Here is a 20,854-nt window from a genome sequence, read left to right on the forward strand (position 1 = left end):
CCAGGGTCCCCTCTTGGTGACAGGATGGTGGATTCCTTTGCCTGATAGCATTTTTCTAGACTTTGAACAATGCACAGTTGGAATCGCCTCCAAGGATACAGAAGTGACTTCAGAGAAAGGTTTCTTTGCCAGGGCCTCTCCCCCTCCCCCCTCCCCTCCCCCCACCCCCTCCCCCAGCTCATACAAAGGAACCCTGGGAGACCCAGGAGTTTGCTCACTTTGAACCTCAAACAAAAACCTTATGGATGCAATTGGAATGATTTCCAAGGCCCCTGGTAACCGGGCCCCACAGAGGGACAGGCCCGACAGAGTGCCATTATACCCCAGGCCCCCCGAGGTGCAGGGCAGCTGCTGTGACCAGGGAACGGTCTCCAGAGCCAGATTCTGAGAGGCTTTCTTTTCAATATTGACTGGGCCCAGAAAGTGACTGTTCAAAGGATTCCTTTAGCACAAGCAGTTACCAGCGTGGTGACAGGGGACAGAGGCATGTCACTTGTTTGCCTGGGCGACCAAGTCTCAGCAATACTAGGAAATCAAATCAGATTCCCTAGATGTGCCTAAGAATCGCCCAGAACAAATATCAAAAAATTAGATTCTGGCTGGTAGTTGGTAACCCATGCCCGTAATACTAGCACCTCTGGAGGCTGAGGCAGGAGGATCACAAGTTGGAGGCCAGCCTCAACAATTCAGTGAGACCCTGACTCTAAATAAAATACAAAATAGCCCCGTCCCCAGCCCTTTTTATATTTTATTTAGAGACAGGGTCTCACTGAGTTGCTTGGGGCCTTGCTATAGTTGAGGCTGGCCTCCAACTTGCGATCCTCCTGCCTCAGCCTCCCGAGCCACTGGGTGTGCACCACTGTTGCTACAGTTACACACACATTAACATTGCATATAATATAGTGTGGCTGGCTGTGTTTGCTCATCCCCAATTTTTTCCTGGCTCATGTCCTTAGACACCAGTTCCTCATTCCTATAAACAATGACGCAGTGACCATCCTGTGGCCCTGCGTTTTTCTAAGGTAGAAGCCAAGGAGTGGAAATGGCAAAAAACTTTTTGTCCACTTTCTATTAGTTTTATAATTTTTTTAATGTAGAAAATGGTTTTGAGGTGAGGCAGCTAACTCCTTTCCAATCCAGGTGCACTTTGGACAGAGTTTTCAAGAATGAATGGGAATTTGCTGACCTGGATACTGTGGCAGAGACACAATTTTAGTGGAATGATTTTATTTATTTAAATAAAATAAATAAACCACTAAGCCCCATTATCAGCCCTATTATTATTATTATTATTATTATTATTATTATTGATTTTGAGAAAGCATGTTGCTAAGTTGTTTAGGGCCTCGAGAATTGTTGAGGCTGGCAGCAAACTTGCAATCCTCCTGCCTCAGCCTCCCAAACCACTGCGCCACCACACCCGACAGGATTTGATATTTAAAACCACAAATGCAAAAGTCTGCCCTTCTAGTAGACAAGGATAGTGGAGCCTCTTGCTCCAAAGTGGCTGGATAATAAAAAGACTTAAAAGCAACCTTTGAAGCTCATCTCGGGCCAGAATTGAAACTCAGGTTCCCAAGGCCAATTTCCCAGGCAGGTGGAACTGCTTTCTGGGGAGCCCAGTCCCCCAGCCTCCAAGGCGCATGCGCGCACTCAGCTCTAGACGATCCCAGGCTTCACGTAGTGGCTTCCCTCCCCCGGGCTGTCCCTCACCTTGTCCCCTCTCCTGCTAAATCCGTTTCCCCTTCTTTTCTAGTTCCCAGATGGGGCTCTCTGCACCACCACGGCCGAGCGAGAAGCGTCTTTGGGGAGCTGGTGGCTGAACTGTTGGGGACAAACGTCTCCGCGCAGAGTGGAGGGTGGGGACCCAGCCACTCCGACCGCCCCCAAGTGGGAGGCAAAGAGCCGACGCTGGAAACGCCCCCGAGGGGCTGAGGACACGGGTGCGCCCGGGTCGCAGGGATCCCTCCAAAGCAACTGAGGTCAACCCAGGGTTTCTGCGCATCTGCCACTGGACACGGTCCAACCAGACGGCCATCGCCAAGCTCCTCCTTTCGGGAAACTCTGGGGCCGCCCCCTGGAAGTGGCGGGGCGGAGGAACAGGAGCCAGGGAACCGAGGGCCGCCGCGATGGAGCCGGCCGGCCCGAGCGCGGAGGAGGCCGGCGCGGAGGCCGGGGTTGGAGACCCGTATCGGAGGCCGGCGCGGCGCACGCAGTGGCTGCTGAGCGCCCTGGCTCACCACTACGGCCTGGATCGCGGCGTGGAGAACGAGATCGTGGTGCTGGCCACCGGCCTGGACCAGTACCTGCAGGAGGTCTTCCACCACCTGGACTGCCGAGGCGCCGGTCGCCTTCCGCGCTCCGACTTCCGCGCGCTCTGCGCCGTTTTGGGGCTGCGCGCCGAGGGCGCCGCCTCCGGGGAGGCCACCGGGGATGCGATCCCTGGAGACTCCGGGGATGGGACCTCCTCCGGGGATGTGGCCGCTGCTGATGGAGACGCGGACGCCCAGGAGGAGGCGCGTCTGGCGCTGCGCGCGGAGCCCCCGGAGCTCACCTTCCGCCAGTTCCACGCGCGCCTCTGCGGCTACTTTGGCACCCGCGCGGGTCCCCGACTGCCCCGCGGAGCGCTCAGCGAACACATCGAGACGCAGATCCGCCTGCGCCGCCCGCGTCGCCGCCGCCGCCGCCAGCACCCGACCCGGGTGCAGGGTCCCGACGAGGGTGGCCCCGAGGGCCCGGAGGGCGAGCGCGTGGCGAGGCTGGAGGAGGAGAACAGCAGCCTCCGCGAGCTGGTGGAGGACCTGCGCGCCGCGCTGCAGAGCAGTGACGCCCGCTGTCTAGCGTTGCAGGTGCGCGCCCGCAGGCTGGTGGCCAAGGTGGTATCGTGGGTGGCATCGGAACTGCAGGCTGGGCCCAGGGTGGGCAGAAGACGAGGAAGGGAAGAGAGGGCAGCCCCACGCCATCCCACCCCCTTTCAGCCCCCTTGCTTTCTGTGCCAGTCCTGCTCCCTGGCACTCCTATCCCACCGCCTCCAAACCTGCCCCACACAACCATCCCCAGCTCTCTGTCCCCATTTCTGCCCATCTTATCCACACACCCCTCATTTTTTTTTTTAGTACCAGGGATTGAACCCAGGGGGTGCTCACCCTCTGAGCCCCGTCCCCAGCCCTTTTTATATTTTATTTAGAGACAGGGGCTCGCTGAGTTGCTCAGGGCCTTGCTAAGTTGCTGAAACTGGCCTCCAACTTGGGATCTTCCTGCCTCAGCCTCCCCTGATGTTGGGATGACAGGCATGGGTCACCAGGCTGACAGAGAGAGAGAGAGAATTTTTTAATAATTATTTTTTAGTGGACACAACATCTTTATTTTATTTGTATGTGGTGCTGAGGATCTAACCCAGCGCCCCGCGCATGCCAGGCGAGCGCGCTACCGCTTGAGCCACATCCCCAGCCCCCTGCCTCAACTTTATATGAACACCCTTCGTCCCTCGCCAGTCACCTGGCCAGGAGGGGGCAGAGAGGATGGTCCTGATGCAGACAAGTGTCAAGGTGCTGGCTTTCAGTGGCCATATGGGTATGGAAGCCGAAGGGCAGGTGGCAGAGCCCAGGGTGGAGATAGGACAGTATCCCCAGGACGTGAAATCCCTAGGATGTGGGTGAAAAGATGGTTCCTGATCATGCATTATCATTTATTGGGCACCTACTGTGTGCTAGCTGTTGGGCTCTGGGGACACCGAAGTGAACAGGACAGACAAACCCCGCCCCTCCTCAATGAGCCTCAAGGAAGCTGGAATCTTCCCGTTTGAGGTGCCCAAGCTCAAGTCTGGGGCATGAGAAGCGCCAGGTTGAATGGTACAAATGCAGGACAGAGGCCAAGAAAAAGTCACATAGTTTAGGAATCGTTGTCACCATGCAAAGGACAGAATATGGGCTTCGTGCCTCTAAAGGGGGAACCGTTCAAGTTCCAGCCTCATCAGGGACATTCTGAGTACTGAATGAATCCAGACACTAGGCTCTTATAGGAAACCCTGGCACTGGCAAGCAGAGCGTGCAATTAACATGCGCCACTGTTTTGCCAACGTGCTTCTGCATGCGCAGGAATGGGGGCAGCCGTCGTGGCTGGCATCCGTGTCGTGCATCTGGTACCAGGGCTCACCTCCTGCCCCCTGGTCCCCTGATCCCGCAGGTTGGCCTCTGGAAGAGCCAGGCAGGCGCGCACGAAGAGGGATGTGGCAGGCCCGAGGCGGTAGCGCGGGAGCTGCGACAGGCACAAGGAGCGCTGGCGGCGGCGGAGGCCCGCGCTGGGAGGCTGCAGCAGGGCCAGGCCGAGGTGCGGCGACGCGCAGAGGAGGCCCGGCAGGCCGTGCTGCGCAGCCTGAGCCGCGTACGGGAGCTGGAGGCGCTGGCACAGCAGGTGCCCAGCTTGCAGCGCTGGGTGCAGCAGCTGGAGGCGGAGCTACAGCGCTACAGGTGAGAGGGGGTGTGACCAGGATTCGCCCAACCAGCATTACATGGGTGAGGGGGTGTAGTTAGAATACGCCCAATCAGCGCTAAGAGGGGGCGTAGCCAAGAAGCGCCCAATCAGCTGTACGCGTGAGAGGGGTGTGGTCAGGATGCACCCAACCAGCGCTACCGGGAAGGAGAGGGGCGTGACCAGGATGCGCCCAACCAGCACTACATGGGTGACGGGGTGTGGTTAGAATGCGCCCAATCACACAGCGCAACACGTGTGAGGGGCGTGGCCAGGATGCCCCAACCAGCGAGGGGGCGAGGTTAGAAATCGCCCAATCAGCGCTAATATAAGAGGGGGCATGACCAGGAAGCGCCCAATCAGCTCACGTTTCCCCAAAGCTCAGCCGTGCATTGTGCCCCCCAGCCAGGGGTTTCCAGGTTTGCTCCTGCACTCTGTCGTCTCCTCATTCATTCATCAGTTCTTGGGTTTTTTAAATCCTTCGCGACTTTTCTTCTTGTTCTGCATCTGTGCATCCAGCCTTCTGGTCACATCCATTCAGAGATCCCAATGGGTGGACGGATTCTTCTTCAATTTTTTTTATTCATTCTTTTTAGTTGCACATGACAGCAGGATGTATTTTGACTGTCCTGTCTACGTGGAGTATAACTTGGCATTTTTATGGTTGACATGATGTGGAGTTAGGATGTTTTGAGGGTTTTTTTTATTTTTTATTTTATTATTTTTTACTATTTTATTTTTTATTTATTTTATTTTATTTTTTATTTATTTTATATTTCATTTTATTTTTTATTTTTATTTTATTTTATTTTTTATTTATTTTATTTTATATTTTATATTTTATTTTATTTTTCATTTTATTTATTTTTTATTTTTATTTTATTTTTTATTTTTATTTTATTTTATTTTATTTTTTATTTATTTTATTTTATATTTTTTATTTTATTTTATATTTTATTTTTTATTTTATTTTAATTCATATTTATATTATATTATATATATTTTTTGGAACCAAGGATGGCACCCAGGGGCACTTTACCATGGAGCCCCATCCCCAGCCCTTTTTACCTTCTATTTAGAGACAGGGTCTCTCTGAGTTGCTAACTTGCAGAGGCTGGCTTTGAACTCGCCATCTCAGCCTCCCTGCTCGCTGGGATTACAGGCGGGCACCACCGCCCACCGTTGATCCTTCTCCTTAGGAATAATCTATATTCTTATCCTGAGGCTATCAGTGTGTGGGAGCCCTGAGTCATGGTGGCTTGCCTTGTTGAAGTGAGGCAGCACCATGAGCTGGGTCCTGTTAGGTTCCTGTCCTTCCAACGAGGAAACAGGTTTATCATGACCCTTGCTCTAGCTGGACCAGGTTCAAATCCCGGCAGGGCTGCTTTGGGCAAGTCCCCAGCCCTCTTGGAACCTGTTTCCTGTCGTGGTGGAGTCCCTGCCTCTGAGACTGGCTGTGAAGAGGCGGGGAGGTTCTGAGTTGCACATAGTAGGTGCTCAGTAAACAGAGCTTCCTGGGTCTTCAAATCACAAGGCCCGCCTCCCTGCCTGGCCAGAGACCATGCTCAGCATCAGGGATGTGACGGTGGACAAGGCAGACCCAAATCCCTGCCCTGGATAGTCACCAGTGAACATGGGGGACACAGGTTTGTCCCCCAAGAGCAGGTGTGTGGCCGCAGGCTGGATGAACAATTACCAGGCGTAGGGGTGAAGGGACAGGGACCCTCACCGTGCTTGCAGCAGGCTCTGCCCACCCTGGAAAGAGTGACTCAGAGCAGAGGATGGTGGAGAGGGAAGCATGTTCTCTTCTCAGAAACGGGAATGAGTTGAAGCAAAGCCTCCAGGCCAGGGAGACCTGATGGAACATTCTAGAAACTAAAAAGAGTTGTCACTGGACAAAGAAAGCCCCAGGGACCAGAAAAGGTCAGGCCTCTTAGAATCTGGAAGGTGGACACAAGGAATTTAGTTTTTCCCCTTCCAAGAACAGGAACCCAGGGAAAAGTTTCACTCAACGGGGGACAGAAGCCGATTTGCATCTCAATAAAAAAATTACCCTGGCTCCTGGTGACAAAGAGACAGGGGGAGGGGGGAGGGGGGAGGAGGGACAGGCAAGAGCCCGGGAGAGGAGCTGTTATCCTGCAGTTTGAGAGGAAGGTGGTCTGGCTCGGGCTGGGGGGCTGGGGGGCAGGGCAGCCAGAAGGGGTTTGGCTTTGGACCTGACTCCCGGGGGCGGGGGATCTAAGCTGGGGGGGGAGGCAGGCCTCCAGAGAGGCTGACTTGGGCCAGCCTCCTGCAGCTCCACATGTTTGGATAGTGGTTTCCTGTTTGCATTGCTGATCCGCTAAAGAGCCCAGGGCTCCTTGGCTTGAGGCCCAGGTTCAGCCTTTGGAAGCCTCTCCAAGAGGAGAAATAAAGGATCTCTTCTTCGTTTTGCTGTTAAGGTCCCAATTAGTCCTTGGTCAAAGGGACGGCAAACATGAAAGTCGCCCTTTGCAGTAGAATAGATGGATTCCTAGCCGCGGTACCACTGAACACTCCCGAGACTGGACAAGGTAGAAATGTTCTCCCACTTTACAGATTGGTGGAAGCGAGACTATGAGAAGCTAAATAACATACCCCCAAGGCCAGAAAATGGAAAAGTAAGGTCTGCCTGCTCCCCACGACCTGTGAACTTTCTTTCCACGTGACTTCCCCCCCCCCCCATTGATTCATGGTTACAAAGTGGCTGCAGAGCCTCCAGCCTTTGCATCTGCTGTTCAGACACAAGAAAGAGGACAGGCAACATTGGGAATGGGGAAATTTTTCCTCTCAAAGGAGACATGCCTTTGTTCCCCAATAGAACTTACACCTATATCTCACTGGCCAGAAATTGTCATGTACGTCCTCCCACCTGCAAGAGAGTCATGTTCTCCCCAAATGAAATCAGAGTTCCATTTGTAAACAAGAAGAGGAGCTGGGCGCGGTACCATATGCCTGTCATCTCAGCGGCTCGGGAGGCTGAGGCAGGAGGATAGAAAGTTGGAGGCCAGCCTCAGTCACTTAGCGAGGCCCTAAGCAACTCAGCGAGACCCTGTCTCTAAATAAAATATTAAAAAAGGGCTGGGGACGGGGCTCAGGGGTTACGTGCCCCTGGGTTCAATCCCTGGCACCAAAATAATAATAATTAAGAAGAAGAATCATCAATCTCTGAATGAGCAAATGGGCTCTTCGTGGATAGGACTGTGAGCCTGATTGGGGAGCGGCCCACCCCTCCTCTGCAGCAATTACTGGAAGGAAAGAGCCCATCTCTCCCTTGTAAGTGAGATCACGCTAGAATGTTCCAGGTGCTCAGCAGATGTGCCCTTGGGGGACGGGGAGCAGGAGGGGGGAGCAGTGGAAAGACTGGATTCTCTTCAGGAATGACAGCTTGAAGCCATTTGGAATGACCCAGCATCTCCTAGTTTCCAAAACCCTTTCCCAGACGACCACCCCCCTAGACGATAACTGTGGGCGCCCTGAGGGGCTCGGTTCAAGTGAGGACACCCCCAGGCCTGGGTGGCTTCACTGGGGATCACATACCCAGAAAACAGAGACTCCCACCTCGGCCGGCTTCCCTCCAAGGACCTGATGGTCTCTTCCTGGGACTTCTGTTCGAGTCTTTCTCACAATTTTCATTCCCACCCTGCTTAGCCCTTAGACCATGGGTTCTACCCAATCCTTGATCTCTTTAGCTTTTAAATATACCCTCAGCCCTCCTTTGCCCTGAGCCGCCCACTCACGCATTCCACTGACGGAGGGCCGAAAAAATATACAGAAAACCGTTGGGCAGTCATCCCAGCAGCTCGGGAGGCTGGGGCAGGAGGATCGCAAGGTGGAGGCCAGCCTCAGTCATTGAGCCTGAGGCCCTAAGCAACTTAGTGAGACCTTGTTTCAAAATTAAAAAATCAAAAGGACTAGGGATGTGGCTCAGTGGTTAAGCACCCTCCTGGGTTCCATTCCTGGTGGGTGCATATATAAATTTATATACATATAAAAATAAATTTAAATTCATATATAAATAAATTTATATACATATAAATAAATTTATATATTTATAAATAAATAAATTTATATACATATAAATAAATTTATATATTCATATATAACTTATATATATATATTTATTTAAGGAAAGCCTTACATGCTCAGTACAGATGGAATTTATATATAAACATATACATAAATAGAGAGAGAGAGGCTGGGGTTGTGGCTCAGTGGTAGAGCACTCGCCTCGCATGCGTGAGGTCCTGGGTTCGATTCTCAGCACCAACATATTAAATAAATAAATAAAATTATTTTTTAAAAATAAAAATAAATAAATATATGATATTAAATATAGAATTATTCTATAATAATAATAATTATTATTATTCTATTCTAATTATTATTATTCTATAATAATAAATATATAATCATATTTTTATATATAAATTTAATATATATTTATATATAAATTTAATTTTATATATATATAAAATTTATATATAAATCTATAGACATATAAAATATATACATATACGTAAATCCCGTTGGTACTGAGCATGTGCAGACTTATCATTTTTTCCTTAAACAATCGACTATAACAGTATTCTATTACCATAGCAAGGTCGGTGACATGCACCATTTTTGAAAAATATTTTTGGTCGCAGATGGACACCATACCTTTATTTAATTTATTTTATTATTTTTTAGATTATTATTTTTCATATTTATTTTTAATTGTACACCATACCTTTATTTTGTTTATTTATTTATATGGGGTGCTGAGGATCGAACCCAGGGCCTCCCATGACTAGGCAAGTGTTCTGTCCCCTGAGCCCCAGCCCAGGGCACAGACACCATTGCAAACGTGAGCCTCCCCCAGCCTCCACTCTGGGTCTCCTTTGGTACCCAGGAACAGACTGGGCTCTGCAGAAGACCCTCAGGGACAACTGTGCTTATTCTCCTCTGTCCTGGGGCTTGCTGTCCTCGGATCTGAGTGTCCTCAGGTGGCCACCGTCTGGTGTCCCAGTGAGTTCCACCAAATCCTGGTTCTGGGTCATTTGTATAATTAGTTTCTTAGTTTAGAATTTCCTAAGTTTGCAAATAGGGAGCCCTGGGGACCCAGAGGGTTTTTTATTTTATTTTTTCATTTTTTGGTCACCAGGGATTGAACTCAGGGACACCCAACCCCTGAGCCCCGTCCCCAGCCCTATTTGTATTTTATTTAGAGACAGGGTCTCCCTGAGTGGCTTAGGGACTCATTGTTGCTGAGGCTGGCCTCCACCTTGCCATCCTCCTGCCTCAGCCTCCTGAGCCTCTGGGATCACAGGTGTGCGCCACTGCACCCCGCAAGACCTAGAGGATTTGAGGAACAAAACCCAAAGGCCAAGCGGTGGGATTTTTGTCATCTTGGTCATGGGTACACCAGCCCTTGACCCTCTGACTTCAGGACCCTTGAACCTTCTAAACACATTTCACTGTCACCCCCCGGCTCCCCACGTGAGCTGAAGAGGTGGCTACAAATGGTTTAGAGGCGACTCGAGGGGGACTTCTGTGCTATCTGGGTGCTCCCAAGCTTGCTGGGGACAATGGGCCTTAAAGAGACTTATTCCCAGCCTCCTTCCCTCTCTGGGAGCCCTACTGAGGCAGCATGAGCACTTGGTGGAGACACACAGTAGGGCTGCAGGAACAGATGGACAGACAAGCATCCGAAGGGGTGCCGTCCTCAAAAATATCCCTGCAAGCCACACGCAGTGGCCCACGCCTGGCATCCCAGCAGCTTGGGAGGCTGAGGCAGGAGGACCGTAAGGTGGAGGCCAGCCTCAACCCTAAGCAGCTCAGCGAGATCCTGTCCCTCAATAAAATAGAAAAAGGGCTGGGGACGGGGCTCGGGGGTTCAGTGTCCCTGGGTTCCATCCCTGGCACTAAAAAGTATATTGAGGAAGAATAAAAATATTTTTTAAAAATTGTCTCTGCAGAAAACCCCAGGTGACGTGGCCCTGCGGTGGCCCTGCGGTGGCCCTGCGGTGGCCCTGGGTGACCTGGTGCGTACTGCTGCTTGGAGGGGTTGTCCTTGTCCCGGGATTGGGGAGGCTCAAAGCATTTCCTTCTCTTGAGGCATCTGGTGACTTGGCAGTTTGCCTAGCTGGGCTCTGTGGCCACTGGGGACACCTGGGGACAGGGACCAGAGGCTGGAACTCCAAAGAGCAGAAAATGGAGCTCAGCCCAGCAGCAGGGGGACAGGCCTGGCCTCTGTGGCTTCGTGGTTGGGAGGAGGCAGGGGGGAGGGGTGGGCCGCTAGATCCGAGGCCACCCGTGCTGTTGGGGACACAAAGGCCAGGCGACCTCCTTTCTTCCGCCCAACTGCAGCGTGTGACCTAGCGGGGAGGGCCAGTGAACAGGTCAGGGGTGGGGGACGAGGGAGGGAGTGAGGGGGACCCCCAGAGACGGCTCAGGAGGCCCAGCTTCCCCACGTATTCAGTGAGAAGTCCCTTTCACCTCTGGGACCCTCGGTCTCTTCTTCTATCCGGCCTTGGCAGGGGGCGGGGCCAAGGCGGGGCGGGCCCCTCCCTCTGGGTCTCAGTCTGAATATTGAGGAGGGGGTGCCACCTGGTGGAGTGTGGGAGTGTGACCTCTGGGGGGCCTCGATTTCCCCATCCATAAAATGGGACCTAGGAAGCCTGGGAAGACCATTTGCATATTTAAAGGGCCAGGGTGTTTGGAGTACCTAGAGCAGCACTCAGACTCAGGAAGTGCTCATCACGCCTTTGGAATTTTTCCCCCAATAGAACGTGCCCCACACAAAAAAAAAAAAAGAAAAAAGAAAGAAAGGGTGGTGGTGCTGTGTGGCATTTTATTCAGAGACCAGAGACCCCAGAAAGCCCCTTGGTTATGGGGCCCACCCAGGAAGCAAAGTACTGTTTCAGTTAAGAGTGGCAGAGGAGGGCCTGGTGACACTGCCAAGGGTCAGGGGGCAATGTCTTCCTTGGAGTTGGGTATTGAGGGATGAGTAAGAGTTTTCTCAGACACTGTGCACACGTCTTGGTGGCTCTTGGGAAGAATGAACCTTTTTTTTTTTTTTTTTGGTCCAAGGATTGAGCCCAGAGGTGCTTAACCACCGAGCCCCCTCCCCAGCCCTTTTTATTTTTTTAATTTTGAGGCAGGGTCGCCCTGAGTTGCTTAGGATCTAAATTGGTGAGGCCGGCCTCCAACTTGCCATCCTCCTGCCTCAGCCTCCTGAGCTACTGGGTTGACAAGCGTGCGCCCGGCTCTGTTTTTATTTCTTTCTCTCTTTCCTTTCCTGGGGATCGAACCCAGGAGTGCTCTCTCCCCAGCTCCACTTATTTACTTATTGATGGGAGGCGAGGTCTTGCCAAGTGGCTGAGGCTGACCTCTAACTTGCAATCCTCCTGCCTCAGCCTCCCGAGTGGCCGGAATCCCAGGTGTGCGCCGCTGCGTTCAGCTGCACGAAGCGGTTTTCAGGAGCGTGTGGCTTCTATGGAAAGAAGGCCTGTCCTCCCAGCCACTCGGGAGGCTGAGGCAGGAGGATCGCAAGTTGGAGGCCAGCCTCAGCCATTTAGCCAGGCCCCAAGCAACTCAGCGAGACCCTGTCTCTAAATAAAATAGAAAAGGGGCTGGGGACGGGGCTCAGGGGTTAAGTGGACCTGGGTTCCATCCCTGGGACCAAAAAAAAAAAAAATGAGGATGCTCTGCAGCCCAGAGGACCCCCGAGGACTGTCCCCCACGGTCCCCTCTCGGTGATTTATTTTTGGCTCTTCCTCCTGTTGTTCTCTGAATTCTCAGCCGGTCTCCTATTTCCTGCGAGCTTCTTCGTTCAGGAAACATCCTTTTTAAAAGAGGAAGCCACTCTGGGCAAACCCCAGGAGCTCCCGGGGAGGGCTTGGCCTGCTCTGAGGGCCAAACACCAGTGACAACTCCCGTCTGTGCCAGAAAAAAAAAAAAAAAACCAGAGGCCAGGGAGGGTGGCCGTCTTTTGATGAGCCACCTTGGGGGACAGGCTCGGGTGGTTCCTTCAAACACTGATCTATGGTTGCTGTGGGGTATTCTGCAGGTGTCTATTAAGAGAGCTGATCTCAGGGGATCCACATAGGCCTTGAAGCAAGCTCCTGGCTTCCACATAAAAGAGAACACACAGGCCTGTCATCCCAGCGTCTCAGGAGGCTGAGGCAGGAGGATTGAAAGGTGGAGGCCAGCCTCAGCCACTTAGCAAGGCCCTGAGCAACTCAGCGAGACCCTGTCTCTAAATAAAATAGAAAATAGGGCTGGGGACGGGGCTCAGGGGTTAAGCACCCCTGGGTTCAGTCCTTTGTACCCCCCAAAATAAATAATACAGCCTCCACCCAGAGCTAGGCATGGTTCTAAATGGATATCCTGCTTGGGAGGCAGGAGGGGGCAGCACTGACTCAGAAACACAGGCCATGGATTTCTAAGCACCTGCTGGGCCTGAGGTACTGAGCCAAGCACTTGATCTGTGCAACCTCATTGAACGCCTGTCCAGATGGTCCACCCCCTGCATAGTCACAAAATAGCTGCCATGGCCCCAGCCATCACTGCCATATCCAGAGACAGAAAAAAAAAAAAAAAAAAGACTCTTTCTACCTGTTTCTAAACCGGATCCTTGGCAAAGGGAAAGGCTCATCACCATGACTTCAGGCCCCGCCCCTCTCCTCCCTGGAACCCCATGGCTGGTCACTGCCAGGGGGGATAATCATCCACGTCCTGCTGACCACACAGATGGGGTGGGACTGTCTGGGTGGTTCTATTTGGTTTCTATCACAACCACAACAAACACCCAGAAATGAAGTGTCTTGAAATGACCCCGATCCATGACCTCACAGCTGTGGAGGCCACAAGTCCGGGCAGGCTTGGCTGGGTCCTCGGCTTGGGCTCTCACAAGGCCAAAATCTCACATCTGGAGGCTCTGGGGAAGAATCTCTCCCCCAAGTTCATTCAGGGAGAGGCCGGATTCAGTTCTTTGTGTTTACACTGCCAATAACACGAACCCCAACTCAGAATGGCTCCCACACAGAGATACTGATTATGATCTCAAATGAGAGCGGGGCATGGTGGCCCTCCCCTGTCATCCCAGCGGCTTGGGAGGCCGAGGAAGGAGGATTGAAAGTTGGAGGCTGGCCTCGGCAAGTTAGTGAGGCCCTGAGTAACTCAGAGAGACCCTGTCTCTAAATAAAATACAAAATAGGGCTGGGGGTGGGTGCCCCTGGGTTCAATGCCCAGTACCAAAAAAAAATCCATCTGTATTAGTCAGCTTTCGGCTGCTATAACAAAACCCCTGAGATCATTAACTTATAAAGAGAAAAGGTTGGGGATAAGAGTGTCACTCAGTGGAAGGGTGTGTATTTAGAATGCATGAGGACCTGGTTTGGGTCCCCCAGCACCTCGAGGAAAAGAGAGGTTTACTCTTGGGACCTGTTTAGGACGTCCCAGTCCCTGCTGGCAGGAGCCCAGGGCAGAGCCAAACTGGCCATCCCTCAGGGCCAGGAAGCAGAGAGGAGAGAGGAAAAAGCTGGGGTTCAAGGATTCCCTCTGGGCCCCGCCCCAATCACCTAACTGCCTCCTGCTAGGCTCCACCTCCCGCTAGGCTCCACCTCCTGCTAGGCTCCCACCTTCTGCTAGGCTGCACCTCCAGCTAGGCTCCTCCTCCTGCTAGGCTCCACCTCCCACTAGGCTCCACCTCCTGCTAGGCTCCACCTCCCGCTAGGCTCCTCCTCCCACTAGGCTCCACCTCCCGCTAGGCTCCTCCTCCTGCTAGGCTGCACCTCCAGCTAGGCTCCACTTCCCACTAGGCTCCACCTCTCACTAGGCTCCACCTCCCACTAGGCTCCTCCTCCTGCTAGGCTCCACCTCCTGCTAGGCTCCTCCTCCTGCTAGGCTCCACCTCCCGCTAGGCTCCACCTCCCACTAGGCTCCACCTCCTGCTAGGCTCCACTTCCCACTAGGCTCCACTTCCCACTAGGCTCCACCTCTCACTAGGCTCCACCTCCCACTAGGCTCCTCCTCCTGCTAGGCTCCACCTCCCGCTAGGCTCCACCTCCCAGCTGGGTGGGATGGCGCACACCTGTCATCCCAGCAGCTCAGGAGGCTCAGGCAGGAGGATCGCAAGTTGGAGGCCAGCCTCAGCCACTTAGCAGGGCCGTCAGCAACTCAGCGAGACCCTGTCTCAAAGTAAAAAAATAAGAGACTGGGGACGGGGCTCAGGGGTGAGCTGGAGGTGGCCAGAGCGACGCCGGCCACCCTCTGGGCTCTGGGTCGTTCTGGGGAAAGGCGGGCCCTGGTGGCGGGTCCCCCTGCCCTCACACGGAGTCCTGGTGCGGCTGGGCGTTCCCTGCAGCTGGCCACATCTGCCCGCCTCGCCTCGCAGCAGATGCCCCCGGGGGAGAGCCTCTGAGGTCTTCCTCCTGCTGGAGTCTGACGGCCACAGTGGCTCCCAGCCCAGCAGCTTACATAATCTGACAAGGGCCAGATGTTGCTCTCCCCCCACCCCCTCCCGCGTCCCTGAGTGCCATCGGACACACCCCTCCCTCCGTTTTCTGCTGCCAAGCCACGGGGTCCCGGAGCCACCAGCACTGGGTTTGGCTTCCCAGGAGAATTGCTGTGTGACCTCCACAACTCTCTCACCATCTCTGAGCTACCTCTGTCTATTTTCCCCTTCCATTCATCAGTAAGCAGCAATGGGACTCTGTGAAGGGGGACCTGGGGGAGGTCCTAGGAAGTGGAAGGACAAGGACCTTTTAAATATTGCCTTTGCAAATGGGGGGGGGGGGTGATGTTAGGTGGCACTCAGGTGAGTGTGTGTGTGTGTGTGTGTGTGTGTGTGTGTGTGTGTGTTGTATCTCATTTTATTTTTTTGGTACCAGGGATGAAACCCAGGGGCGCTTAACCAGGGACCCCTGTCCCCAGCCCTTTTTCTATTTGATTTAGAGACAGGGTCTCACTGAGTTGCTCAGAGCCTCACTAACTTGCTGAGGCTGGCCTCCAACTCTCGATCCTCCTGCCTCAGCCTCCGGAGCTGCTGGGATGTCAGGCGTGCCCCATGGCACCCAGCTGAGAACTTCCTTCTTTTTCCAAGCCAAATAATATTCCAGCTGGGGCCACATCGCGGTTCTGCCTCCTCCGCGGGTGGATTCCCACCCACTTTTCCCAAAAAAATTTAGGAACAGAGTCACCAAAAATTTAGGATTACCCCCTGGCTTTAGGAACAAAGCTTGACCCAGCAACTCCTGACTTTATTAAGGACCCTGTTGGTATTGCTGTCATTTTTAGGGTCTGTCCCAAGCCCCGGGGCCTGTCCAGAAGGTCCCCTCCGAGTCGCAGAGGGTGGTCACAGTTCCAGACCTGGTCCTCTCCCCGGCTCCCTGAGCCACCCAGCGGCGGCAAAGGGAATTGCAGGAGGGAGAGGTTCTGCTCCGCCCCCTCCAACCCCTTCAGACAGCCCCTCGTGTCTCATTGGCTAGCCCGCGCAGCCATGAGCCAATCACAGTGGCCAGGGCTGGGTTATGCTGATCATGTGGGAGGAGCCGCATGCCACGCCTCCCTCCCGTCTGTGCTGCCTGCAGAACCGACCTACGCCCCCCAGGTCCACGTCTCGCCCTGGTCACTTGCTTGGGTGCCCCCCAGGCCCATGTCCCTCCAGTGTTACGCGTGCTGCTCCACAGATCCCTCTCTCTCTTGGGCTCAGAGGGCCATTCAAGTGCCCTTGAATGGGTCTTGTGTCCCCTGTGGAGCCTGAATCCTGGACCTTCCTGCAGCTGATCCTGAATGGTCACTGTGACCTCCCTGCAGTGCCCAGGGCCATCTCCGGGCTGCCTGCCCTGCGGCTCGAACCGGGGAATAATGTCATTTATGGATTTAAAATATAGAGAGATAAGCTTCACGGGCTTGGCCTGTCCTCTCAGCAGTTTGGGAGGCTGAGGGAGGAGGATCACAGGTTGGAGGCCAGCCTCAGCCACTTAGCAAATGAGTGACATCCGTCTTCTCCACGGATGTGGCTCAGTTGTGGCCCGCGGGAGGCTGACTCCCAAGGAGTAGCAGAGGCTGGACCCTCCTGCCAGCCTCTCCTCCTTCTCAGTACCTGGGTCTCTCCTCCTGCCCGCAGGTCACAGGGTCCCCAGCTGTCAACGCCCCCTCAAGGTAGCCCAGAGCCAGGAGTCAAGAGGGGTGGCCCTGAGGAGACTGGGACCAGAGCCACGGCCACCGCTCCAGAGCAAGGCTGGCAGTCAGAGAGCAGAACCCTGGATGAAGGTCTGTCCCCTGTACCCAGTCTGGCTCTCAGGACACAGGACTCTCAATGTCGGTGACCATCCCGCTGCACCCGCCCAACTGCTCAGGCTGGGGACTTCCTGAGCTCCGAGGGACCCCTTTTCCTGAAGCCCCTCACCACAAAAATCTTGACCTTAAGAATAAGTGGGTGGCCTGGCACGGTGGTGCACGGATGTCATCCCATGGGGTCGGGAGGCTGAGGCAGGAGGATTGAAAGTTGGAGGCCGGCCTCAACCATTTATCAGTCCCAGACTCTGCGGAGCCCGGCCCAGCTCCCGAGGGATGGTCTCAGCCTCCCCTGACTGAGGGGGCCACAGGGCTCGCTGGTCCCCACCCACTGGGGTCCCACGTCCCTGAATCTTGTGTCCCCCTGCCACCCGCAGTGGACGAACAGCTGTTCCGCTCCGTGGAGGGCCAGGCGGCCTCTGATGAGGAGGAGGAAGAGGAGGAGACGTGGCGGAGGCAGAAGAGGCCACCAGAGGCCCGGGCCGAGTGGCCCTCCGGCTGTCAGGGCGGGTACGTTGTTGGGGGATACCAGGTGGGACTGTCAGGGGTGGTCCAGGAAGCCCAGAGCCCGCGGAGGGCAAGGGACCCACCTTCAGTGGGAAGGCCCTGGGGACACCCGTGGAGGAGGTCAGCAGGGCCAAGTGACAGCTCGAACCTAAGGAGCTGACGATAGGAGCCACCTGTCATCCCAGGGGCTCAGGAGGCTGAGGCAGGAGGATCGCAAGGTGGAGGCCAGCCTCAGCCACTGAGCGAGGCCCTGAGCCACTCAGCGAGACCCTGTCTCTAAATAAAATAGAAAAAAGGGCTGGGGACAGGGCTCAGGGGTGGAGTGTCCCTGGGTTCCGTCCCTGGGACCGTGCAAAACTTGAGGCATCTGGAAATTAGGAAGCAGCAAGATGGTTGTTCTCCTGTCCTGGACTTGTTTTAGGGACTGTCACAGAAAAAGCAGGGGACAGGGGGACAGGGGACGCTGGGGCTATTTGAGCAAAGCACTGAACGGAATGAGGGAGTCGCCCACGGAGGCGATGAGGGAAGGGCATTGGGAAGTGGCAACCGCAAGTGCAAAGGCCCTGGGGTTGGTTGGTGGGTGGGGCGGGGAGCAGGGTGCTGTGGCTGGTGCAGGGGGGTGGGGAGGAGTCGGGGAGGCCACAGGGGGGCCTTTGGGGGTTCCTTGGATTGACACAGAGGCCCAGAAGGTGACTTTGCTCAGGGACGACGTTGCTCCCCTGTTGAGCAGGTGGGACGAGCGGACATCGAGGACCTGCCAAACCTCCTCGGGCCACTTTGGGGGCACGGACCACGCCTGCAGCCTGGGGGAGCTGGAGGCCCACATCGAGAGGCTGGTGGGGCAGCTGCAGGCCCAGGGCTTCGGTGGGAAGGCCCTGGGGACACCCGTGGAGGAGGTCAGCGGGGCCCCGGGACAGTGGGGGGGGACAGTCCTAGAGTCTCTCATGGCGAGAAGGACCAGGGCCCTGTGCCCGCTCACGGGTGAGAAAACCGGGACTCAGAAAGGAGAGGCCATTTCCTTCCATTGAGATTTGTTGGGTGTGACGGAAAAGGTCCCATGTCAAAGCCAGGCTCAATGGCCCGCGCCTGTCACCCCAGCAATTTGGGAGGCTGAGGCAGGAGGATCGCAAGGTGGAGGCCAGCCTCAGCCACTTATAGCAAGGCCCTGAGCAACTCAGCGAGACCCTGTCTCTGAATAAAATAGAAAAAGGGCTGGGGACGGGGCTCAGGGGTTAAGTGACTGAGGCTGGCCTCCACCTTGGGATCCTCCTGCCTCAGCCTCCCAAGCTGCTGGGAGGACAGGCCACCGGGCCCTGCTCCCAGATGGACTTCTTTGCCTGACACCTGTACAAATGTCTTTTCAAAAAAGAAGAAACCAGACCGAGAGAGAAGGGACAGTGCAGTCCTCCGGCTGGGACATAAGATGCACAAGTTCTTAGATCAGGTTCCACGTGTGCTGTGCAACTTTGGGCCAGGCACTTGACTCCTCTGGGCCTCACTGCCAAACTAAGGGAGTCTGGGGGGTTCATCTGCCCGGTGGGCAGGAGGGAGCTGGACATGATGACCTCTGGAGAAGGCCCAGGCAGGACAGTGACCCTGTGGGGTGCTCCGAGGATGGGGCGAGACATCCGGGTGAACGCTGTCCCCGCAGGTAGAGTCCCAGAAGGGGGCGGAGGACGAGCGCCTGAGGCTGGAGCTGCAGATGGTGGAGACAGAGCGGGTGCGGCTGTCGCTGCTGGAGGAGAAGCTGGCCGACGTCCTGCAGCTCCTGCAGAGGCTCCTCGACCTGGTGGGCCCACGGCAGAGGGGACAGGGTCGTGTCGGCAGCGGCATGTGGCCTCCACTCAGGCTGGAGGCTGTCACCCCATTTGGGGACAGTACTGTGCGTGGAACCCGGGGTCACCCAACCCCTGAGCCCCGTCCCCAGCCCTGTTTCGCATTTTATTTAGAGACAGGGTCTCGCTGAGTGGCTCAAGGCCTTGCTCAGTGGCTGAGGCTGGCCTCCACCTTGCGATCCTCCTGCCTCAGCCTCCCCAGTGCTGGGATGACAGGCGTGGGCCACCGCACACATGATCTCTGAGGCAATGGCACCTGCTCGAGGCTCCATTCCCCCCACCAAGGGTCTGTGAGGAGCCCAGTGTGGCCAGCCCACGGGTGGGGACACTATCCATCCCCAGGTTGCTGCATAGAAACTCACCTGCTGAGGGACGACCCACCACCCGTGGTCTGACCCACTCCTGTTTCCGTTTCTTTTGAAGAACGTCTCGAAAAGAGCCCTGGGGCAGGTCCTGCTGAGCACCCTGGACGCCTGGAAAAACCCAGCACAGGGTAGGAGAGCGACTGGGCAGACGTTGCACAGCACTTCCTGTCCTCCATGTCCTGTTGTGTTTGGGTCCCAGGGATGGACAACAGGGGTGCTTCATCCCTGAGCCCCATCCTCAGCCCTTTTTCTATTTTATTGAGAGACAGGGTCTCCCTGAGCTGCTCAGGGCCTTGCTCAGTGGCTGAGGCTGGCCTCCACCTTGCGATCCTCGTGCCTCAGCCTCCAGGGCCCCTGGGAGGACAGGCGTGTGCCACAGCCCCCGGCTTTCCTGAGTGTTCTGTCTGCACGCTGGTGACATGATTCCTGTCCTGAACACCCCTGCAGAGAGGGGGACTTCTGGCCCACGTTTCCTGGTCTCCCCCCTGGGTGCTGGGGACCATTCAGGGCACTGGACAGACCTGAGACCTGGCAGCGAACAAAGGCTCATACCTTGGTCCCTCATCCCCCTGGGAGTCAGGAACGGGCTTTAGAGAGTTCAAAATATCGCGGGGGCACAGTGGCCATCATCCCAGCCGCTCAGGAGGCTGAGGCAGGAGGATCGCAAGGTGGAGGCCAGCCTCAGCCAAACTGAGGTCCTGAGCCACTCAGCGAGACCCTGTCTCTAAATAAAATAGAAAAAGGGCTGGGGACGGGGCTCAGGGGTCACGGGGACCAGCGTGTCCCCACTCCCCTGTCTCTTCTCTCTGTCCAGAAGGCACACCTGGGCCCTCGGCTGTGCTGGACGCCCTGCACCAAGCCCTGGCTGGCTGTGAGCTCCTGCAGAGGCCACCCCCAGGACAGGCCTCTCCGAACCCCGCTCTCGCCAACCCCCTTGTCCTCTCCTGCTGAGGTCACGGACACAGCCGGTGGGCACCGCTGGTCAGCCTGACCGCCATCCACCCGGCCTCCACGACCGGCCTCACCACATCCATCCAGCCTCCACCACCAGCCTCACCACGGTCACATCATCAGCACTCAGGAGGCCCTGAAGGCCACCCCTTCCTTGGGCCTTCCCCCACCTCCCTTCACAGTCCCTGACACCACAGTCCACAGTGAAGCCCTGCCGAGCTGGGCCCGGTGACACCCACCTGTCCTCCCAGTGACTCGGGAGGCTGAGGCAGGAGGATCGCAAGTTGGAGGCCAGCCTCAGCCACTTAGCGAGGCCCTGAGCAACTCGGTGAGACCCTGTCTCTAAATAAAATAGAAAAAGGGGCTGTGGATGGGGCTCTGGGATTGAGGGCCCCTGAGTTCAACCCCCAGGGCCTGGCTAAG

At 55.2% G+C, this 20,854-nt stretch overlaps 1 protein-coding gene and 1 non-coding gene across 3 annotated transcripts; both read left to right on the forward strand.

The window, feature by feature from the left end:
• The first annotated feature begins 1,918 nt into the window (after positions 1-1,918).
• Positions 1,919-20,676, forward strand: Efcc1 (EF-hand and coiled-coil domain containing 1). 2 transcript variants are annotated; one of them, XM_027954470.2, is made up of 8 exons: positions 1,919-2,849; positions 4,186-4,469; positions 16,604-16,749; positions 17,151-17,283; positions 18,011-18,176; positions 18,932-19,069; positions 19,539-19,608; positions 20,295-20,676. In XM_027954470.2, exons 1-8 carry the CDS (start codon positions 2,130-2,132, stop codon positions 20,429-20,431), a joined length of 1,794 nt encoding a protein of 597 aa, XP_027810271.2. In that variant the 5' UTR covers positions 1,919-2,129; the 3' UTR covers positions 20,432-20,676. The 2 variants fall into 2 exon arrangements, with proteins under 2 accessions (XP_027810271.2, XP_071461961.1); XM_071605860.1 differs by lacking the exon at positions 18,932-19,069.
• Positions 8,686-8,760, forward strand: Trnaa-cgc (transfer RNA alanine (anticodon CGC)). Its single transcript has one exon. It is a non-coding gene; the product is annotated as a tRNA-Ala (tRNA).
• Positions 20,677-20,854: the final 178 nt, after the last annotated feature.

Source organism: Marmota flaviventris, chromosome 20, assembly GCF_047511675.1.
Source record: "Marmota flaviventris isolate mMarFla1 chromosome 20, mMarFla1.hap1, whole genome shotgun sequence".
NCBI classification, from domain to species: domain Eukaryota; kingdom Metazoa; phylum Chordata; class Mammalia; order Rodentia; family Sciuridae; genus Marmota; species Marmota flaviventris.